Below are 20527 nucleotides of genomic sequence, written 5' to 3'. Positions count from 1 at the left end.
TCCCGGGGCCACAGGGCTGTCTCACCATTCCTGCCCCCAGCCTTTAAGTCGTCCCCGCCCTTCAAGCCTAGTTCAGATGTCACTTTCCCTGGACGCCTCTCCTACCTAATTACCCACCACAGTTCGCCAGCTCCCTGACTTGTCCCCGCTACCGTCAGGGGCGCCCCTACTGCTTTGTCCCCAGTCGTCGCAGGGCAGGTGCGTTCACAGGCCAGCCCGGCTCCAGAGCCCTGACAGCACCACTGGGGGGCCTTCCCGCCTTCCCAGCGGGCCCACGCTTAGCCCAGCATTTCCCAAAGGGTAGAATGAACTGGAAAATGCATTATAATTTCAAGGTTGGACACGTGACAACTTTAATCATTTTATATGTGACTTACTGTGCTTCACCAAAACTGTATAAATAAAGCATCAAAACCACGGAAAGATCAGCCCTTTGACATTTCGAAACAGCAGAGACAGGTCTCATCCAGCCAGCCCCAAGACACAGGTGGAGCACGCGTTCGAGTGTACAGTCACCGAGGGCTTAAGCCTGATCTGGTCCTTAACCACGTGCACTTGGCGCAAGTGTGGGACAGACACCGAACAGTCCTGAAGGGATGCCAGGGAAATGACATAGCAGTCTATACAGAAATCTTTATTTTGACATTTAAAAGAAAGAATCACATGTTCATCCTGACAGCTTTCCCAGGCTCGGCCACCGAGGAAGGCAGATGCACACGTAGGGACCGGATGGTCATTGCACACCTCTTTCACCGATGGAGTCGGGGCGGAGTGGCCACTCTCCCCGCAGTCGGGCCCCGAGCTGCCTTCCACAAGGACATCCTACTTGAGACAGGCCGTGGGGAGGCTGCAGGTGAACTTCGCCTCCGGACTGTGAAGTGGCCACAAGTCCTGCGGCTACTTTCACTCCAGAGTGCACTGTTCGCGGAAGCGGACTGACCAGGGAGGGTGAGGCACCGCCTGCTCGGTGGGCCCTTGTCTGCAGTGCCCTCGGTCATGGGTCACGGCCAGGTCGTCAACAGTGTCGCCAGCTGGGCCTCGTGGATTTCTCCCCATGCAGGATTCTTAAGATTGTTTGCCGGTTGATTCTTTGCTTTTTTGGCTACCTGATGGTTTTGATGAATTTGCCGTGACCCAAGGGTGTTCAAGTACTTCTTTGAGAGTCGGTCTTTGGCTGGGATTATGTTTCAACAGTCTTGAGATGAGGTCCCTGGCTCCCTCCGGTACAAAGTCAGGGAATGTGAATTCAACCTGGAGTACGACAAGTGACAGTCACAAAACGCGGCTTAAGACAGAACAGTATGAATATTCAGCTCAGGGCCAAGGTGAAGGCTGATAAGAATTCGACAAGAAGCAACGGATCAGTTCTCGTTAAGGTCTTACCCGCGATATTCTTTTGTAGGTCTCTTGGTATGTGCTCGCCTCAAATGGAGGCTTCCCAACTAGAAATTCATAGCAGAGTACCCCAAGGCTCCAGAGATCCACCTTCTCGTCGTGCATTCGGCCTTCAATCATCTCTGGGGGCAAGTAGTCCAAGGTGCCACAGAGGGTGGTTCTCCTAAAAATGGAGGAAGGCTCGGGTCGATGCACCTGTTTTTATTACCCTAATTGCTGCTAAACGTCATTAACGATTACACTGACATTGACAGAGTGCCCTTCCTAGGCCAGATCCTAGGCTATGAAGCAGAAACTATTTAAATCCCCAGTTTCAGACAAGAAACAGATTGAGGGAGATGTGCAAGATCACGCAGCTAGCAACCAAGCCACGCCCCAAGTTTGTCCCACTCCAGAACCTCCGTAAATGATGAAAAGTATCACTACTATACCAAAGTAGCTGGAAAAGGAAAGCTCTCTCTAAATACAATTTGGAGTTCCATAGTTGTTTTTATATTATAGAGATGCTAAAAAGCTTAACGGTCCTGTGACATTAGTGACAAAAACACTAAAAAACTGTCCCACTGTGAAAACACTAGCTTTGGCGTGACAGATCCATGCTGCCTTCTGACACATCAGTGGTACAAGAGAGACACTGAAACGTGAGGGTGGCCTAGGAAGTATTCTTGCCAAAAGTACTGTTCAGGTCCTTAGACCTACTTCCAGTTCTCAGCAACCACAGAAGATAAAGGACCAAGATAAGGGACACCACAATCAGAAAAATCCATTTTAGAGGCGCATGGGTGGGTAAGCATCTGACTCTTGCCATCAGCTCATGTCATGATCTCACCTTCGTGGGATCCGAGTCCCGTGTCAGACTCCACACTGAGTGTGGAGCCTGCCTGGGGTTCTCTCTCTTCCTCTCTGCCCCTCCCCCCCTTCTCAAAATAAACAAACATTAAAAAAAAAAAAAAAGGAGGGGCATCTGGGTGGCTCAGGTCATGATCTCGTGGTTCCTGAGTTCAAGCCCCACGTCGGGCTCTGTGCTGACAGCTCAGAGCCTGGAGCCTGTTTCGGATTCTGTGTCTCCCTCTCTCTCTGCCCTCCCCCCACTCATACTCTGTCTCTCTCAAAAATAAACATTTAAAAAAATGTTTTAAATAAAAAAGGAAAAAAGGGATAAAAAAGAAAAATCCATTTTAAATTGTGAGGCAACTGGTTTAAATTTAGACAAAAGAAACAGAATCAAATATAATGCATGGACAGACCTTAGTTGGATTCTGACTTAAAGAGCAGCTCTAAATTTTGTGGACAACTGCAGAAACGTGAACATGGACTAAATAGCTATTGACAAGGCTGTTAATTTTCTGAGGAGTGATAACAGTCGTGATTATAGGGACTATGTCCTTATTTTTAGGAGATTCATCCCAAAGTGCCCAGAGAATGAAGCATAACGTCTGCAATATAATTTTGAAAATTTACTTACTTTGGTCTATTCACCAAAAAATCGACACGGCCAATATGGCAAAATGTTGGCACTCGTTGCATGTAGGCCCTAGATGGGAGCTATCAAGCCGCCGATTCGGCACTTCTGTGTGTGTTTCTACCAAAGGCCAGAAATACGCTGGGGGTGGCAAACATCAACCGGGCGCGAACACGCGGAGGTCTTCCTTGCTTCCTATCAGTTATTCTTTGCCACTGGCTCTCCTAGGGGGTCACGCGGGCCCTATGCTCAGCACGCCCGGCACCCAGAGAGCACACGTGAAACCCCTCATCACCACGGAGATGCTGAAAAGGGGCCGAGTCAGCAGGTTCCTCCAACGACAGCACTCCCGGGAGCTCTTACGGTTACTCGTGTTGGGGAGGTGGGACGACATGGCTGGCGTATCCTTTCTGAAAAGGACGTTTATCTTTCCCATCACATGACACCACCGGACAGGTTAAGGTCCAGTTTAGCCCTGCGATTTTACAAAGCCTACAATTCTTCATCATCATTTGCCTCACTAGGTGCCAACAGCTCCCACTAGTGACAGACAACCAGCTTTAAAAAAAAAAAAAAAAAAAAAGGAGACACTGCAACAGCAGATTCAATGCATTGCTGCGAACAATTACAAGTGATCTGGTGAAAATAAAGCTCCCCACCTCCACCACGTCATCTATTTTAGGTTAAAAAATATAGGTGGTTTAAAAAAAATGTATAAAGTATTATGGCTATGATTTTTTAAGTCCTTTGCCAAAGTTGACAAACTTACCAGTAGATGAGGGTTTTTAATGCCCTACCACCTCACGAGGCTTCAAAATCTTAATTAGACCCAAATTAAATTAAAACAGTACAGAAGATTTTAGTTCTTGTTTGCAAAATTAAGATCTCTCTATTAAGAGGGGACAAGAAAGGAATATGCTACTGACAAAAGCACACCACAGAGAATCCAACCACCACCTGGAAAATTCTATCCAAACCAATTTGGATAAAATCTGTTTTTTTTTTTTAATTCCCCAAAGCTCTGTGCCCTCAGCTCTAGAGCTCTGTGTGCGGCACTCTGAAACCGGTCTCCTGTCCAGGAAGCAGCGGAGTTTCCACTTCACCACTGCCCCAGGCATCACCACCCAACACATCCTGCACTTCCTCTGTCCTTCACTTGTCCCGTATGTCCCCTTCATTAGCCTCTGAGGACATGAAGCATCTTTAACCCAGGCCTACGACACAATAACCCCACAACAGTAGGAGAATCAAATATTCTCAAAGACACTTAACGGGCCTAGGTTTCTCCCAAGTATGTGTAACTGTGACCAGCCCCAATTCCACATTTCTATCCTTAAGTATTTGACTATTTCATTCCTGAAAGCCCGGAAGGCTTTTGCTAAACACTAAGTAAGTTCCACCTCTAAGGTTACATACCTGGAGGATGGGGCGTGTACCGACCATCCAAAATCTGCAATCTTAAGCTCTCCAGCTGAACCGAGGAGCAGGTTCTCTGGCTTAATGTCTCTATGAATGACTCTCTTTGAGTGACAATAAGACAGGGCATCTGCCAACTCCGTGATATACTACGGAAACAAAAAGTATGGAGAGTCTGCGTCACACATTTTATATAACACATTTTATTTTTAAAGTTTTTATTTATTTTTGACAGGGAGAGAGAGAGAGAGAGAGAGAGAGAGAGACAGAGAGAACACCAGCAGGGGAGGGGAAGAAAGAGAGGGAGACACAGAATCGGAAGCAGGCTCCAGGCTCAGAGCTGTCAACACAGAGCCCGACTCAGGGCTCCAACTCGTGAACTGCAAGATCATGACCTGAGCCAAAGTCAGATGCTTAACCAACTAAGGCACCTAGGCGCCCCTATATAACACAATTTTAGACATCTCTTCTGAAAGGAAAGCCAACATTGATTTTAATGTGTTTTATAGGTTTTAAGGCTAGAAACAACAGACGACTCTAAAAAAAAATGTTTTTCGAACCAAATTCATGTTTAGCATAAAATACGAGTATTCCATACTAAGTTATTTATTTGCTACTATAGCAGATAGGACATTGAAGGACAGGGGGGAAAACTGACGAGCTAGAAATACTAGTAGCAATGAATGATGATAACAACTGAAAAACTGGCACAAATTAGCGAGTCAGACATGTAAACGATTAAAATTTTTTTTTTAATTTTCAAGTACAGTCCATTCCCATTTTTTTTAATTCCCATTTTTAAAGCCAAGATCAATTTATAACACAAGTATTTGTTTGAAACTCAAAATTTGGGGCGCCTGGGTGGCGCAGTCGGTTAAGCGTCCGACTTCAGCCAGGTCACGATCTCGCGGTCTGTGAGTTCGAGCCCCGCGTCGGGCTCTGGGCTGATGGCTCAGAGCCTGGAGCCTGTTTCCGATTCTGTGTCTCCCTCTCTCTCTGCCCCTCGCCCGTTCATTCTCTGTCTCTCTCTGTCCCAAAAATAAATAAAAACGTTGAAAAAAAAATTAAAAAAAAAAAAAAAAGAAACTCAAAATTTAAGGGGAAAAAACAATCTTGAAAAAAAATTAAAAGCAGGTACATTTGCGTGTTACATAGTGTTAAACTTGGGGGTATACGTATTCATTAGTCAGCTTAAAAAGCACACACAGCACGTCAGTCCTTTCGTTAGTTTTCTTTTCATCTCAGCCAAAGAGAGTTCTAGCAAGTCCAGAATCTGTTTTAGCAAAAAGATAAGAATTGCTATCAGCGTATTGAAAGAATATGTTTAGTTCTGGCTGAAGGTGTTTTGTTTTTTTTTTAATGTTTATTTATTTTTGAGAAAGAGAGAGAGAGAGCGTGAGCCAGGGAGGGGCAGAGAGAGGGAGACACAGAATCTGAAGCAGGCTCCAAGATGTTAGCAGAGCCTGGTGTGGGGCTCGAACCCATGAACTGTGAGATTATGATCTGAGCTGAAATCGGACGTTTAAACCGACTGAGCCACCCACTCTGGCTGAAGAAAGGTTTTCCAAAGCAACCACTAGACAGAACTGAACACATTATTTTACACCAAAAAGTTCTACTCGACAAATTGCTGTAAAAAGCAAATATCATGGTCAGAAGAAATGTTTTCATTTCTTTCGGGCAAAAGCCAGAGACCAAAATCTAGAAAATAATAAACTGAAAGTGGAGGCAAAGAGAGCTCTTCTACACCAAACTGAGCTACTGACATAAAGATCATATACTAGATTCTTGAGGGCAAGGCATTTTCTCCGTTCAAATCGAGGCCAAGGAGCTAGTTCAACCAGGGCTCTCCAGCAGCCGCCTCCTTCACACCTCCCACATCACACTGTGAATATGTATAAAGGGCCCCAATATTTCTCTACACTTACTTTTATTTGAATTAATCAGAAAAGGGAAACAGTGTGCATACATATTCATTCTAACTACTATAGAATCTAGAAAGAACCAAGTTTTTCTTTCAAATAAATAACTACTGCTTACACCAACATAAACTCCATCTGGATTGAACAAAACGTAGTAGTAGAAATATTAACTGCCAATTAAATAAGGCAACTAATTTGGTTAGCTAATATTTTGAAAGTAATAAGATGAATCTATTTCTACTTATCCACAAAGCAAACATTTAACATTAAGTTTAAAATAGTATGTCCATTTTCCTGAGACCACACCAAAGGGTCATTCACCACTCGTGCTGTGAATTCACAAGTACAACCACCTGAAAGTAACACCATTTCCATCAATGCCAAAAAGAAAGAATGAGTGTAATCAAAGTAACCACCCATCATCTGCTGATTCAACAAAAAAAACTGCCCAAAGACACTCTACTTCTTCAAACAAGTAATTTCATCCAAAATAAAGAAGAAGCACAATCCGTAGGGTAAAAACCAAAAACCCAATTATGTTGGATGTTAAGATTAGATGCAGGTAAGAAAATGAAAAGACAAACCACCAGCTGGGAGAAAACATTTGTAAAACGTGTGGGATGAAGGACCTGTATCCAAAATATACAAGAACTCTTCCAACTCAAAATGACCAAAAACCTGATTAAAAATGGGCAAAAAATCTGAACAGGCACTGCAAAGATGACGATACACATGGCAAATAAGCACATGAAAAGATACCTGTCATAGATCACTAGAGAACTACAAATTAAAACAATGAGTTACCACATACACCAATTAAGAAGGGCTAACCTCCAAAACACAGTACCAGTCGCTGGTGAGGAGGAGGAGGAACAGGGGCACACTCACTGGTGGAAATGCAAAGATGGTGTAGCTACTTTGGAGGATGGTTTGACAGTTTCTTATAAAGTTACACATAATCTCACCACACAAGCTAGTTTTCAAATCTGTTAAAAACGTACGACCCACAAAAACATGCATGCAGATGTTTATAGCAGCTTTATTCATAATCACCAGTAACTAGAAGCAACCAAGACACCCTTCAATCGATGAAGTGATAAACTGTACTGTAGCCATGCTGCAAAATATTATTCAGCAATAAAAAATGAGCTACCGCACCCTGAAAAGATACAGGTGAATCTTAAATGCATCTAGTTGTTTCCCCACTGGGGTAACTGGTTAATCATTCGGATACCACTGCACATGGACACTGGAACTGAATAATCAAACTGTTGGTGGACAGCAGAATTCAGGTTTTTCAAGGCTGCAATGGGAGGTTACAGATAAACAAGGGGAGGAGGGTAGAATGAATCCTGTGGTAATGGACTCATGTTTTGCTTAATATAGATACAAATGGATAAAAATACAGATACATGTGTATACATAGATTAGTCCCTGTTCTGTCAGCTGAGATCACGGAGAAGACACGACACCCCACTAGCAATGAGCACATCTTGCACCCAGGTCTTGGTTTCTAATACCATTTTCCCATAAAAGGAACCAGGGCTCCTTGGAGGAATGGCTGATTCTAGGACTGAGATAGGAAATCTACAAAATGAGGTGCAGCATCCTACAGGGCCAGATGCAGGGAAGTGCTCAAACACCACACCCACAATGATGGGAGTAGGTCAAAAAAACCAACCAACCAAAGAAAAAACAAACAACAACAAAAACCCACCCAAAACAGGAGCCATGTGAAAGGGATCCCAAGGGCCAAAGTAGTATTGGACTATACTCAAAGTATAAAATATCCATGAGTCCACATTAATAAATGACTGAATAAATAAGGGAGAACAGACAAACCTCTGATGCAGAAGAATTCTGAACAATTTATGTAGATTAGGGTGGGGGTGGCACATAATCCCTACTCCTTAAGTGTGGGCTGTGCATAGTGACACGCTTTAGAAGAACCCAGTATGCAAAGAGAAAAAGAGTAACTTCACAGCAAAGACACCTAATGAACGTGACCTCAGCCAGGGGACCAAGGCCAACACCCGCAGTGATAAGCCAGGTGAATAGTAGGTACCCCACACTAATGTAAGATAAACAGGAGAAAATAAGTCTGCACTATCTTCACATTCTGTAAATCTAAAACTATTGTAAACTTTTTAAAAAAGAGGTTAACTACAAAGGGGCACCTGGGTGGCTCAGTCGGCTGGCCGTTCAACTTTGGTCATGATCTAACAGTTTGTGGGTTCCAGCCCCTCGTCGGGCTTTGTGTTGACAGCTGGGAGCCTGGAGCCTGCTTCAGATTGTGTCTCCCTCTCTCTCTGCCCCTCCCCTGCTCACATTCTGTTTCTCTCTCTCTCTCTCAAAAATAAACATTAAAAAATAAAAATGCAATTAAAAAAAGAGGGCAACTATTCACATATACATTTCTCTAGAAAACCGCTGTGGAAACACACCAGCCACAATATTCCACCTGGTACTTGATTTTATGTGCATGGATGGTACAACTAAGGTATTCTGATTCTTTCATTCAAACATTTGATCCTATTAAGCAATCTTTCTTTAGATGAAACCCACTGGACTGTAATGAAAGGGTGCGTTGCTATGTGGGGTGGAACAGAGGGAACAAGAGTTAGGACAGTAAATGAAAACTCACAGTAGCAGTTCTCTGCTCATCAAACTTGGACAGTTTCTGAAGTTCTCGGTAGACAGCTCCAAGAGGTGCATATTCTAGAATTAGGTAAACTCTGGTGGCGTCGTGGAAATAACCATACAGTCTGAGAATATTTGGATGCCTGCAACAAAGGATGAATACTCTTTAACACCTGCTTTCTGGAGAGGATACAAGAATATGTACTAAGTACCAATCAAACCCCTCATGTAAAACCAGTGAAAATTAGTTCTGGTCACAGACCCCTACCGCACCCCTCACCAAACTTGAGAATCTGAAACTACAGACCTGCTCTGAAGAAAAATACACACACCTGCCTATCAGTTTACAAGCAATGCAAGGTATTAATGGACCTCAGGTTTGGTTAAGACTATTTCCTTCCTTCAGGTCATCTTTATTATTAGGGGGGGAAATTCAGCTAAATATTAATTTTCTGCCTATTAGAGAGAAAGAGGGAGAGGCATGGCACTCCTACAGCAGTTTGATTCCCAAGCACTAGGAGACACAACTTAAAAGCAGGGTTCAACAGCAGCAGATGTTTGCTGCTGAGGACTTCGGGCAGCTGAGAACACGGCCCAGGGCAGTAGCCCTTCAGCTCCAGCTAGTTGTTGCCAGGGAGGGTTACAGGCCTGATTGGACAGGTTTTTAAGTATTAACGAGTGATTCAAGTCTGAAAAAAATAGTAAGAGCAAAAAAAGAAAGGAAAAAGACCCACTGGCCAAAGTCAACCTGCAGGCTGCCAGTTTGCAACCTCTGCTTAGAACTCAGAAATATCGAGGCACTGGGTGGAGCATCCGACTTGGCTCAGGTCACGATCTCACGGCTGGTGAGTTCAAGACCCTTGTCGGGTTCTGTGCTAACAGCTCAGAGCCTGGAGCCTGCTTCGGATTCTGCATCTCCCTCTTTCTCTCTGACCTTCCTTGTGCTCGCTCTCTCTCTCTCAAAAATAAATAAACATTTAACAAAAAGAAAGAAAAGAACTCAGAAGTATCATTTCCCTTCATCTCTCTCTCTCTCTCTCTCTCTCTCTCTCTCTCTCTCTCTCTCACACACACACACACACACACACACATACACAAATTTGACTCATATAAATTACTTCATTAACACAGCATAAACCTCCAAGTGATTTTTCAGGACCACAGCACTTCTCTAGACAAATCCTTGAAAAATGATGAATTAAACACTCTTTGCAGTACTATGGAGCAGGCCTTCCATGGTTTAACTCTTAGTAACTAGGTTCTGTACCACATTCTCTCGAACATCAATCTGGAAACTTACCTAAGGTGGGACTGTATTTCTACTTCTCTTCTCAGCTGATGCTCGACTCCTGCTTTCTCCAGCTGAGCTTTAAATAATACTTTAAGAGCCAGGATAAACTTGCTTTGTTTTTCTCTCGCCAAATAAACATTACCAAACTTTCCTTTACCCAGCGGGCGACCGATTTCAAAATCTTCCAAAGCCCACTGCCTTCTAGGAAAAATTTTGAATATTTTAAAATATGAAGAAAACAAATCTTTTCTAACAATTTATTAACGGGTAGTAGATAGACCTCTAAATAATTTTATATTTAATGCTGTATTCGTTAGGTAACCTCGGCAAGAGCCAAGCCAATAACTACGCTATGTGAGTCTCCACAGGCATTAAATCCCCCGCTCCCCTATCTGCCAATGACTGTATGAGTCAGACAAAGAACAATCTGGGCTTTTAGAGCTGAAGCCTTAACGCAAAGTGCCCCAAGACAGTACTACACTCTGAAGTGCACACTTGTTGCCACCACCATTAAAGAGCACGGGAAAGGTTAGGTAAGTAAGTGGAGGGAGGAAGCCTTCAGAACGGTCTGCGGGCCTCTAGCAGGCTAACGACAGCCTCCTCCTCCAACCTGGAGATGCTGACTCTCGGGGTGGACAATCAGTCTCTGCCAAAGCAGGCGGGATGGATCCTACAGCTGGATTTCGATTCTCAGAAAGCCACTATTAGGCACTCAAGCAAAAAAGCCTGTGGGATCATTCCTGGCTCCTCCTACTACATTATAGACATTACGGTCTACGTTGTAGAGTCTACACAGTTCGGAAGTTGGGAACAAGCTTTGGGAAAATACCCGGGGAAGACGGTATAAAGAACAATTCAATGAATACTGTTGAAATATTCATATAGTCATATATACGTGTGTATACAGTTTTGCAACAGGAGAATAGAAATAGTATAGAAACAAACCTAAGCTACATGTAGTGGTTACTTCTGAGGGTAGAGAGGAACTTATTATACACATTTCTGTAACAGATTCATACAAGTTTGTTGTAAATTTGGAACGCAGTAAGAAAAGCTGGAGTCACGAGTAAACATCATTAAAATTCCCTTTTGCCAAAGGTTAGAATTTGGAAACATTTATATATCCTAAGTGAAAATATAAAGACCTTTTCTATTTTTTAACAAGTTCCCATAATTAAACTTGCAATTAGGGGCACCTGGGTGGCTCAGTTGGCTAAGTGTCTGACTTAGGCTCAGGTCATGATCTCATGGTCTGAGTTCGAGCCCCATGTCAGGCTCTGTGCTGACAGCTCGGAGCCTGGAGCCTGTTTCAGATGACAAGAGTCTCCCTCTCTCTCTGCCCCTCTCCTTCTCACGCTCTCTCTGTCTCAAAAATAAATAAACATTAATAAATAAATAAATAAAAGTATATTCTAACAGCACAATAGCACAGGACTTTGTAAGTAAAATAAAACTTACTTTTTTGATTCTTCATTTTTCTGTTTTGTTGTCAGTTCCTTTTCAGAATTATTTCCTATATAGAATAAGTCAAAAACCTGCTTTTAGAATAATTATAATTACTTTAGAATAACTCTACAGAATAAATTAAAAACCTATGAACAGAAATGAATCAAAGAATGGTCACCAAAATATTAATGGTGTGTCCAGAATGGAAGATCTTCTTAGTTTTCTTTATAGAAAAAAGATTACCACACCCTAACCTGACTCCCACCTGGTGAAGCCTTTTCTAGTTTTTCTAAAGATGAGCAGATATACACCTACATAGAGAGAGATACATATGCATACAGCTAGGCCCTCCAATAATTCAAAGCTCAAGACTATGCAGATTCTCCCAGAAGCCTCAGTCTCCAAACGAAGACCTTCTAAGCAGAACTGCCAATCTCTCGACCCATGATAAGCACCCACTCATCACCTTCGCCCCCCCCCCAAGTGGGCCAGCCGACTCTCCGTCAGCTACATACAAATTAACAGCGTGCAACAAAACATAAATCAGCCACCTTCCTTCATTAGTTGCCAAGGGGAAATATAAAAATAGAAGCCCCTGATTCAGCAAAATGTACCATAAACCAATTGCACAACAGGGTGCTAAAGTCATCGTTTCATCAGCCAGAGGCTGGACATTTCCACTTCAAACTCCAAAACAGCAGGGTGTGCTCTGCTCAGACACGTGACGGGAGCCCAGACCGGCTTTCTCCCTTCGCGCTTCACGACCTCAGTTCATGGCGGCAATATAACCACCATCCCTCCATCCAGCTTACTGCCCAGCTCCACCCAGTCTGCGTCCGAGGTCAGCCCTTGGATCTGCCTGCACCCCTCCATCGTGCTGTGTCTGTGGGCAAGTTTATGCTTCAGAGGCTCCGCTCCCTCGTCTGTAAAAAGAGTTGGTCGCCGACCACTTTCACAGAGTGGTTGCGAGAACTGAAGGAGACGACGTGGATGAAGGAAGCACTTCTCCTGAGCGTGGGCATGCCAGGCTGGTAAATAAGGACTACTAGCATCCACCTGCCCCTGCCCACTTCAGGTCCCTGCCATCTCTGACCTAGCCCCCGGCAGCCTGCCTCCTGTCTGCTGCCCCCGAGTGCAGTTCTGCTTCTCTCCGGTTCATTCCACATAGCCGATCTAGTAAGATTTCTAGAAGGCCGGTCCCTCCTCCGCTGGAAAACCTTTCGGCAATTTCCCCACGCCCAGGGGATGAAGCCCCACTCCTCAACAAGCCAAGAGCTTCCGCCGTGACCTCACCCAACCGGCCTCAGTCCATCCAAGTTCATCTGCTTCCCCAACTGCCCTCCACACTCCAGACTTTGGAAGTTTTCAGTTCCTCAATCAAAGCACGAGGGTGGGAATCAGGTTCTCCATCCTGAGCGCAGGGCTGGCCCACAGGAGACCCTACTACCTCAACCTGACATCAGATTTTTCTCCGTATCCTCAATAAAAATGACATCAAAGCTAGGGCTCCAAACAATAAACGCCCAAGTCTATCCTCCACCCCCACCCCCCTTTTTTTAAGCAACTGGAAGGAATAACAATCTAATAGTCTCAAAAAGTTGATTTACCAGTGGCCGATGGCAAGGGCTGCTCACTCTTTTGGGTATTATTCAGCGGCCTAGAGACAGAACGAGGGACACTGGTTGCCTGCAGTTGCTTTTGCTTCAGATTCTGGACCGGTTTATGGCTGGAGACGAGCTTTTGTGTTTGTGAAGGAATTCGCTGGGAGGAATTTGAAGGACACAAGACCCGCTGAGCCTGGCCACTATTTGCAGATAACAGATTCTGAGAAGGAAATTGCTGAGTCACTGGAACACGTTTTGGACCATCGCCAAGGGGAATTGTGGTCTAAATTGAGAGGGAAAAAATAAACGTCATGGTCTTCGTGAACAAAAGCGGGGTATTTTGAGAATTCCACAAAGTCTCTTTTCTAGTATAACAAAATAACAAAGGTCACTGATAGTACCTGGAAGGGGAAAGCAATGTTCATCAGCGCTTCCAAAGGATGTGGTTAGTAGATGGCTGAAAGGAATACCAGAATGATCCTCCTACCCACCCAACACCCCACTCCCAAAAATCATGCTCCCATAAACAAATGTTCATTAACTAAATTTTCATCTAAAGAGGGAGACATTAAACACTTCCTAAGAATTCTCAATGGCTTGTGAATTATTACCCAGCAAAAAGCTACAACGCAAAACTTTATACCAAAATCCCAATTCCATTGAAATTTCTTTAGTAATATCATACATATGTTTAGGAAAAAAGACGAAGAAATATGTCAAAATACTCAACAGTGGTTATCTTCTGATAAAGATTTTTTTTTTTTTTTTGAGAAAGAGAGAAAGAAATAGAGAGCAAGTGGGGGAGGGGCAGAGACAGAGAAGGGGGACAGAGTATCTAAATAACTGAAGTAGGCTCCATGGGGACAGCAGAGAGCCCAATGTGGGACTAGAAATCAAATTGCGAGATGATGATCCGAGCCGACGTTGGACACTTAATCAACTGAGCCACCCAGGCGCCCCTCAGTGAAGATGTTTTAGAAGATCATCTGGGGGTGCCCGGGTGACTCAGTCAGTTAAGTGTTCAACTCCTGGTTTCAGCTCAGGTCACAACGTCCAGCTTAGCAACGCCCACAACACAGTAGGCATTCAGGCAGTGACATTTTAAACAGCAGTTTCCTAAAATGATCTTTATCGTAGGACTTGAGAATCAAATACAATGACTCAAGTTAGCCTTTTTCTAACTGATCATTTCAGACTTTCAGTCAGTAAATAAAGGAGAAGTACCCATTTATTTGAAAATGAAAACTTCTCAAATCTGTCAGAATGGCTAAAATCAAAAAGACCACAGCAAGTGTTGGTGAGCATGTAGAGAAAAAGAAACCCCTGTGCGAAGCTGGTGGGAATGCAAACAGGCACAGACACTGTGGGAAACAGGATGGGAGTTCCTCAAAATGTTAAAAATAGAACCACCCTCCGACCCAGTAATCACACTACTGGGTATTTACCCAAAAAATACAAAAACACTAATTCAAACGGATATATGCACCCCTATATTTATAGCAGCATTATTTACAAGAGCCAAATTAAAGGGGCGCCTGGGTGGCTCAGTTGGTTAAGCATCCTACTTCAGTCATGATCTCGCCGTTCCCAAGTTCAAGTCCTGCATTGGGCTCTGTGCTGACAGCTCAGAGCCTGGAGTCTATTTTAGATTCTCATTCTCTCTCTCTCTCTCTCTCTCTCTCTCTCTCTCTCTCTCTCTTCCCCTTGCCTGCTCACACTCTCTCTCCCTCTCTCTCAAAAATAAACATTAAAAAACTAAAAACAAAAACAAACCAAGAGCCAAATTATGGAAGCAGCCTAAGTGTCCACTGATAGGGGAATGGGTAAAGAAGATGCGGTATAGATATATAAGGGATCATTACTCAGCCATAAAAAATGAAATCTTGCCATCTGCAATGACATGGATGGAGCTAGAGAGTACAATGCTAAGCAAAATTAGTAAGAGAAAGACAAAATACCATATGATTTCACTCATATGTGGAATTTAAGAAACAAACCAGCAAAGGGGAAAAGAGAAAAGAAAAGAGAGAAAGAAAGAAAGAAAGAAAGAAAGAAAGAAAGAAAGAAAGAAAAGAGACAAACTCTTAACTACAGAAAACAAACTGGTGGTTACCAGAGGTGAGGTGGGGTTGGGGCGGGGGGGTGGTGAAACAGGATGGGGACAAAGGGGACCCTTATCCTTATGAGCATGGGGTAATGTACACAAGAGCTGAATCCCTGTAACGTACCCCTCAAACTAATAAACCATGGTGTGTTAATTACACTGGTATTAAAATAAAAGACTTGGGGCGCCCGGGTGGCTCAGTTGGTTGAGCATCCGACTCTTGACTTTAGCTCAGGTCATGACCTCAGGGTCATGGGATTGAGCCCCGAGTTGGACTCTGTGCTGAGCGTGGAGCCTGCTTAGGATTCTCTCTCCCCCTCACTGGTACTCTCTCTATAATACATTTTTAAAAACATTAAATTTAAAACTTAGTAAAAAAAGAAAATTAAAATTTCTAAAAATAAGACACCTCCCCCCACACACACAAATCTTGCTTGATGTGTGTGTGTGTGTGTGTATTTTTACGCTGATTTCCTAGAAGGAAAAAACTCTGGGGCTTGCTTATATTAAAAGATCTTTGTATAAAAATTCGTTCACCCAGCCACTCCACAAATACTATAGGCTGAGGGTCCTCCCTGGGGAAGCCCTTCCTGGATTCCAGCCCATCCCAACCTGAATGGAGCACCCACCCTCCACGGAATTACTCGGGTCATCTTACGCATACATATTTTGTGAAGGCGCAGTACTGGCTCCCATAACTCCCCAAAAGGGCTAAGTTCTTTAGTCAAAGACCATGCGCTTTGCATCATTGTAATCCCTGCATCTGATACAGAACCTGGCTCAAAGTGGATTCCCAGGAAATATTCACTAAAACACAGCCCGACATTCCTAGGAGCTTACCATGTCCTACAGCGTGACCAGAACAAGCTGTGGCAAAGCAATTTAATTTCTGGCAAGCAAGCAAATACAGGCAAGTATCGGGCACCTATTGTATACATTATTGTCCTGCACACAATGGAGGAACAGATACTTAAAGAGCTAGCTAGAAGACAAAGCAGAACAAAATAACAGGTGCCCATCAACAACATGGTATGAAATGCCGAGAAAGGGGACTAACTCCTCCAGGAATGTAGCAGACACCTCTAAAGTTACAATCCAAAGTGACGGTGAAAAGAACTCCAGATCTAAAACCAACCTCCATTTGGGTTTTCTAAATGTGACAGAGATTACGATTATTCGATTTACCTTAACAGGCCCTGCAATGCAGTTTTCTTTAGATTTGTCCATGATGCCTGAAAAGAAAAAGAACCACTTTTAATGTACACAAATCCTCATGCTTCAAAGTGTTGTTGTGCGAGGTCAGGGATATAGCTCCTGATGAAAAAGCCTCCACAACACAAAAATTTTATTTTTTTTCTTTGTCCCAATGAAGCTGACAAGGGTGTCTTATTTTCTCAAGCGACAAGAGGGACAGATGTGGGGCCTCCACCCAACTTCACTCCCAGAGTCCTCCTGCTCCATCAATGCAGGAGTCTGCTTCAATACCTGCTGCCTTTTATTATTATATTTCAACGTTTATTTATTTTTGACAGAGAGAGAGAGAGAGAGAGAGAGCGCGCGCGCGCGAGTGAGCGCATGAGCAGGGGAGGGGCAGAGAGAGAGGGAGACACAGAATTGGAAGCAGGCTACAGGTTCTGAGCTGTCAGCCCAGAGCCCGATGCGGGGCTTGAACCCACGAACCGCGAGATCCTGACCTGAGCCAAAGTCGGATGCTCAACCGACTGAGCCACCCAGACGCCCCTCCCCCACCACTGCCTTTTAAAAACAGGTCCCCCCTTCCCCATAACTGACTCCAGCTACGACAGCATCTCACCCTCTCCCGTCAAGAACAAAGCTCCAGAACAGTCATCCACAATCACCACACCCACGTGTCTCTCACCCTCTGGCCCTCCCCCATCAGGATTTCATCCCACAGACTGGCCTGCTCGGGTGGCCAGCTCATGACTGACCTCTACTCTTAGCAAATTCAAAAGTCCATTCCGTGCCCTCAGCTCACTTGCGACCCCAGCGGCGTCTGACAAGGTCACTTTTACTCCACTCCCAGCCTCCACTAGCTTGTAGGCTTGTCTCCCCCCCCCCCCCCCCCCCACCAGCTGTCCTGCCGCAACATCCTTTGCTTGATCAATCAGCCTCACTTTTGCCAACCTGAGAGTCTGGGCAGACTGGACCCAGAATGAGTCCTTGGACCCCACTTCTCCATCCATACCCGTCCTAGGGCCCCTCATCCAGCACCAGAGCTCTAAACATCTTTAAGATGATCTGAATTTACATCTTCTACCCTAAACTCTCCTCTGACTGCCAGACTCCTACCTACCTACCTGCTCAGTATCCCCCCACGAAGGTCAGCCAAGCATCTCCATCCCAACACATCCAGACACACCCTCTTCTCTCCTCCCGGCTACTCCTCCCCTCTGCTCTCAGTAGCCTGAGCTCAGGCCCAGGAACACCTTTCCTTTTGCAGCTGTGCTCATTCCCTCTGTGCACTCATCCAGTCTCCTGGCTCCCACCACCATTCACGGGCTGAGACCTCCAAACCTCCATCTCCAGACCTCTCCCCTGACCCTTGCCACCTGCGAAACATCTCGACCTGTAACCTGTAATCGGAGAGGCATCTCAATTTAAAAAAGTTCCAAACTGAATTCCTGCTCCCTCCCTGTCCCCATCTCCCCAACCCTATTCTCATAGATGACCCCACCTCAGTTGCTGGCAAACCCATCCTGCCCGTCACTCGGGTCCCCTCATCTCTTACAAGGTTCTCCCTCAAAGCCCAGATCTAATCCATCAGCACACCTTGGAGGCTCTACCTTCAAAACCACTGCCCACAACCTTTAATACCACCACCTGGTCAAACCAAGGCTCTCTCCCCTCAATTATTTGCAACGGGCTCCCAATGGTCACCCTGCTTTCACCTTTGCCCCGTGATGGCCCATTCTCAACACTGCGCCCTGTGGTCCCATTAACAAGTCAGCCATGCTGGCCCTTGGTTCAGAAGTCCCTCACGGTCCCTCAAAATCCTCCTTGCCTACAGTCTCCTAGAGTGTGGACCCTGACCACCTTCTTGGCCTTATTTCCTCTTCTTATCTATTGCATGCTGGTCATACGGAACTTCTTTCTTTCCTCAAAGCAGTGCCCGGCCACAGGGCCTTTGTACTTCCTGTTCTCTCTTCACCATTTGGCTCTTCGCTCAAATGGAAGTGTGGCTTGCTCCTTCGTTCCAGTCAGGTCTCTGCTCAGACGTCTCCTTTCTGACCATCTCTATTTTTCTGCTTAGCCCTTAACATCTTACAGAACCTCACTGTGCTTGTTTATTTCTGCCTCCCCAGGCGATATCCCACCTCCTGCCAGTATCTCCAAGGAAAGTAAGTGCCGTGAGAGCAAGGCCTTAGTCCCACTGTGTTCACTGCGGCCTCCCCGGAACATGCCTGGCACACAGTAGGTACACCCACCAGTGTCTGGGGAATGAGTTAACCCACTAAGGAAGCAAAATCAGTAATGAAAACGGTTTATAACACTAGGCCCATGCTGTGAGGCAGGTACAACACCCCATCAAGTAAGTAGAACATAAACTCCAAGAAAACGGAAACCTTTCTGTACTTTTCTTACCCAGATACTCTCTGAGTTCCAGAATCCAGCCAGAAAGCACCCCCCCCACCCCCACGCTTCCACATCCATTCCACAAATAGGCAAATAACTCCACCCTGAAGACGGAACCACAGCCAGGAGTCCTTATATCAAACAGCGGTTAGTAGAAACGACAGAAAGGAAAAAGGAGTTACAAGCTCGTGCTGTACACGCACTCTAACACTCTCTTCACTTTCCCTAACAATTACAAGCAGCGGATTAAGGAGATCACACAGGCCTAAGGGCATTCATTCAACAGTCTTCGACAGAAGCCAGAGATTTGCTCCAACGGAACATACTCTGCCTTCCCAGGGAGAGGAATAATCATCAACAGAATGCGCCCCCAAGAAGACTGCTTCCCCAGCGATTCCAGTCTACAGCCAGGTTCCGGAGCCACATAACCCAATGACCTTCACAAGACCCTGCAGTTCAAACCACATATCCTACTATTCTAAACAGGAAAACTGTTAAGACTTCACATCACCGTGCATTTAGAAGACTTTGCCTTCTTCAAACCTGCTAGTGTCTGCACGGACTTACTTGGAGGAGTGGAAGTGAACGTGCTGCTGAAAAGTGTTTTTAGTTCAAAGAACAAGGAAGGTTAAGGAGGAGGAGGAACCGTTAAAAGTCCGCGACAGTATCTCCATCTGGACGACACTGGTGAGACGTGGAGACCGTCAGGCCGAACCACAGACCTAACAAATCACATCCAGCATTTTCCCATCCCCAGATGACTATGTGCGCAGGTCTAGATCACCGGTTCTCCGTGAAACATCAAGAATCAGCTGGGAAACCTGATAAACTACAGACACCTGAATCCTATGCCAAGCACTTCTGATTCATGAGCTGGGTCTATATTTTCAACAAAGGCTCTCAGAAATCCCGACAAAGGTGGTCCAAGGTCTGTGGTTTCAGAAGCACGCACCAAGGAAGACATCTTCGAGGAAGTTTTCATTTATTCCTCCAAAGTAGCCCAGGTCAACCAACGACTGTTTTCTATTGAAAGCTATCGCGCCAGTTCGTCGTCTGGCCCCCACCCCCCTCTAGAACGTGAACTTCCCGACGGCAAAAGCCCTCCCTATTTTTTCTTACCCAGGTGCTGGCCGATAGGAGAACCCCCTCAGAAGGCACCCCCACCCCAATGCCACTCAACAACCCCACGCACTCCAGGAGTGTAACAAACCCCCAAGCGGCATTTCACAGGGCGCCCCAGTACCCAGGCGCAGATGGGAGGGCGCTGCGAAAGCACCGGGCACAGAGGAGAGGGGCTGGGAGGATGCAGGGGGACAGGAAGAGGAGGACAAGGGAGGACGAAGGTGGAGACCCAGGGACGCCTGACCTCGACTCTTCCTCCGCCGCCCGCTCAAAGGCCACCCGGGCCCGCCGCCCTCGCCCGTCCGCCTCACAGAGCAGTCCCAGGGTCTACGAACCCGTTGGCTCCCGTCTCCGACCCAAAGGCCGCCGACTCCTGCCGAGAGCTCAGCCGTTACGATTCAAAGTCTTTATTTTAAATAGGAGTTAAACCCTCTAATCCGAAAGCTCATTGGCCCGGGCTAGAGAGGCACTGCCTTTTGATTGGTTCACAGCCCCTCACGGCTTGAGGCACGGCCAAGGCGGTGACAGCAC

General features: G+C 45.4%; 1 protein-coding gene across 1 annotated transcript; it reads right to left on the bottom strand.

The window, feature by feature from the left end:
* Positions 1-613: 613 nt before the first annotated feature.
* On the bottom strand, positions 614-20438 carry AURKA (aurora kinase A). Its single transcript, XM_030309355.1, has 9 exons — positions 20332-20438; positions 16466-16512; positions 13180-13459; positions 11585-11639; positions 10136-10327; positions 8840-8978; positions 4274-4422; positions 1384-1558; positions 614-1251 (listed from the first exon to the last, which is right to left on the bottom strand). Exons 2-9 carry the CDS (start codon positions 16505-16507, stop codon positions 1066-1068), a joined length of 1218 nt encoding a protein of 405 aa, XP_030165215.1. The 5' UTR covers positions 16508-16512; positions 20332-20438; the 3' UTR covers positions 614-1065.
* Positions 20439-20527: the final 89 nt, after the last annotated feature.

Source organism: Lynx canadensis, chromosome A3, assembly GCF_007474595.2.
Source record: "Lynx canadensis isolate LIC74 chromosome A3, mLynCan4.pri.v2, whole genome shotgun sequence".
In the NCBI taxonomy this organism is placed as follows: Eukaryota; Metazoa; Chordata; class Mammalia; order Carnivora; family Felidae; genus Lynx; species Lynx canadensis.
The sequence above is the reverse complement of the archived record's forward strand: the minus strand, read 5'-3'. Positions and strand labels throughout refer to the sequence as shown.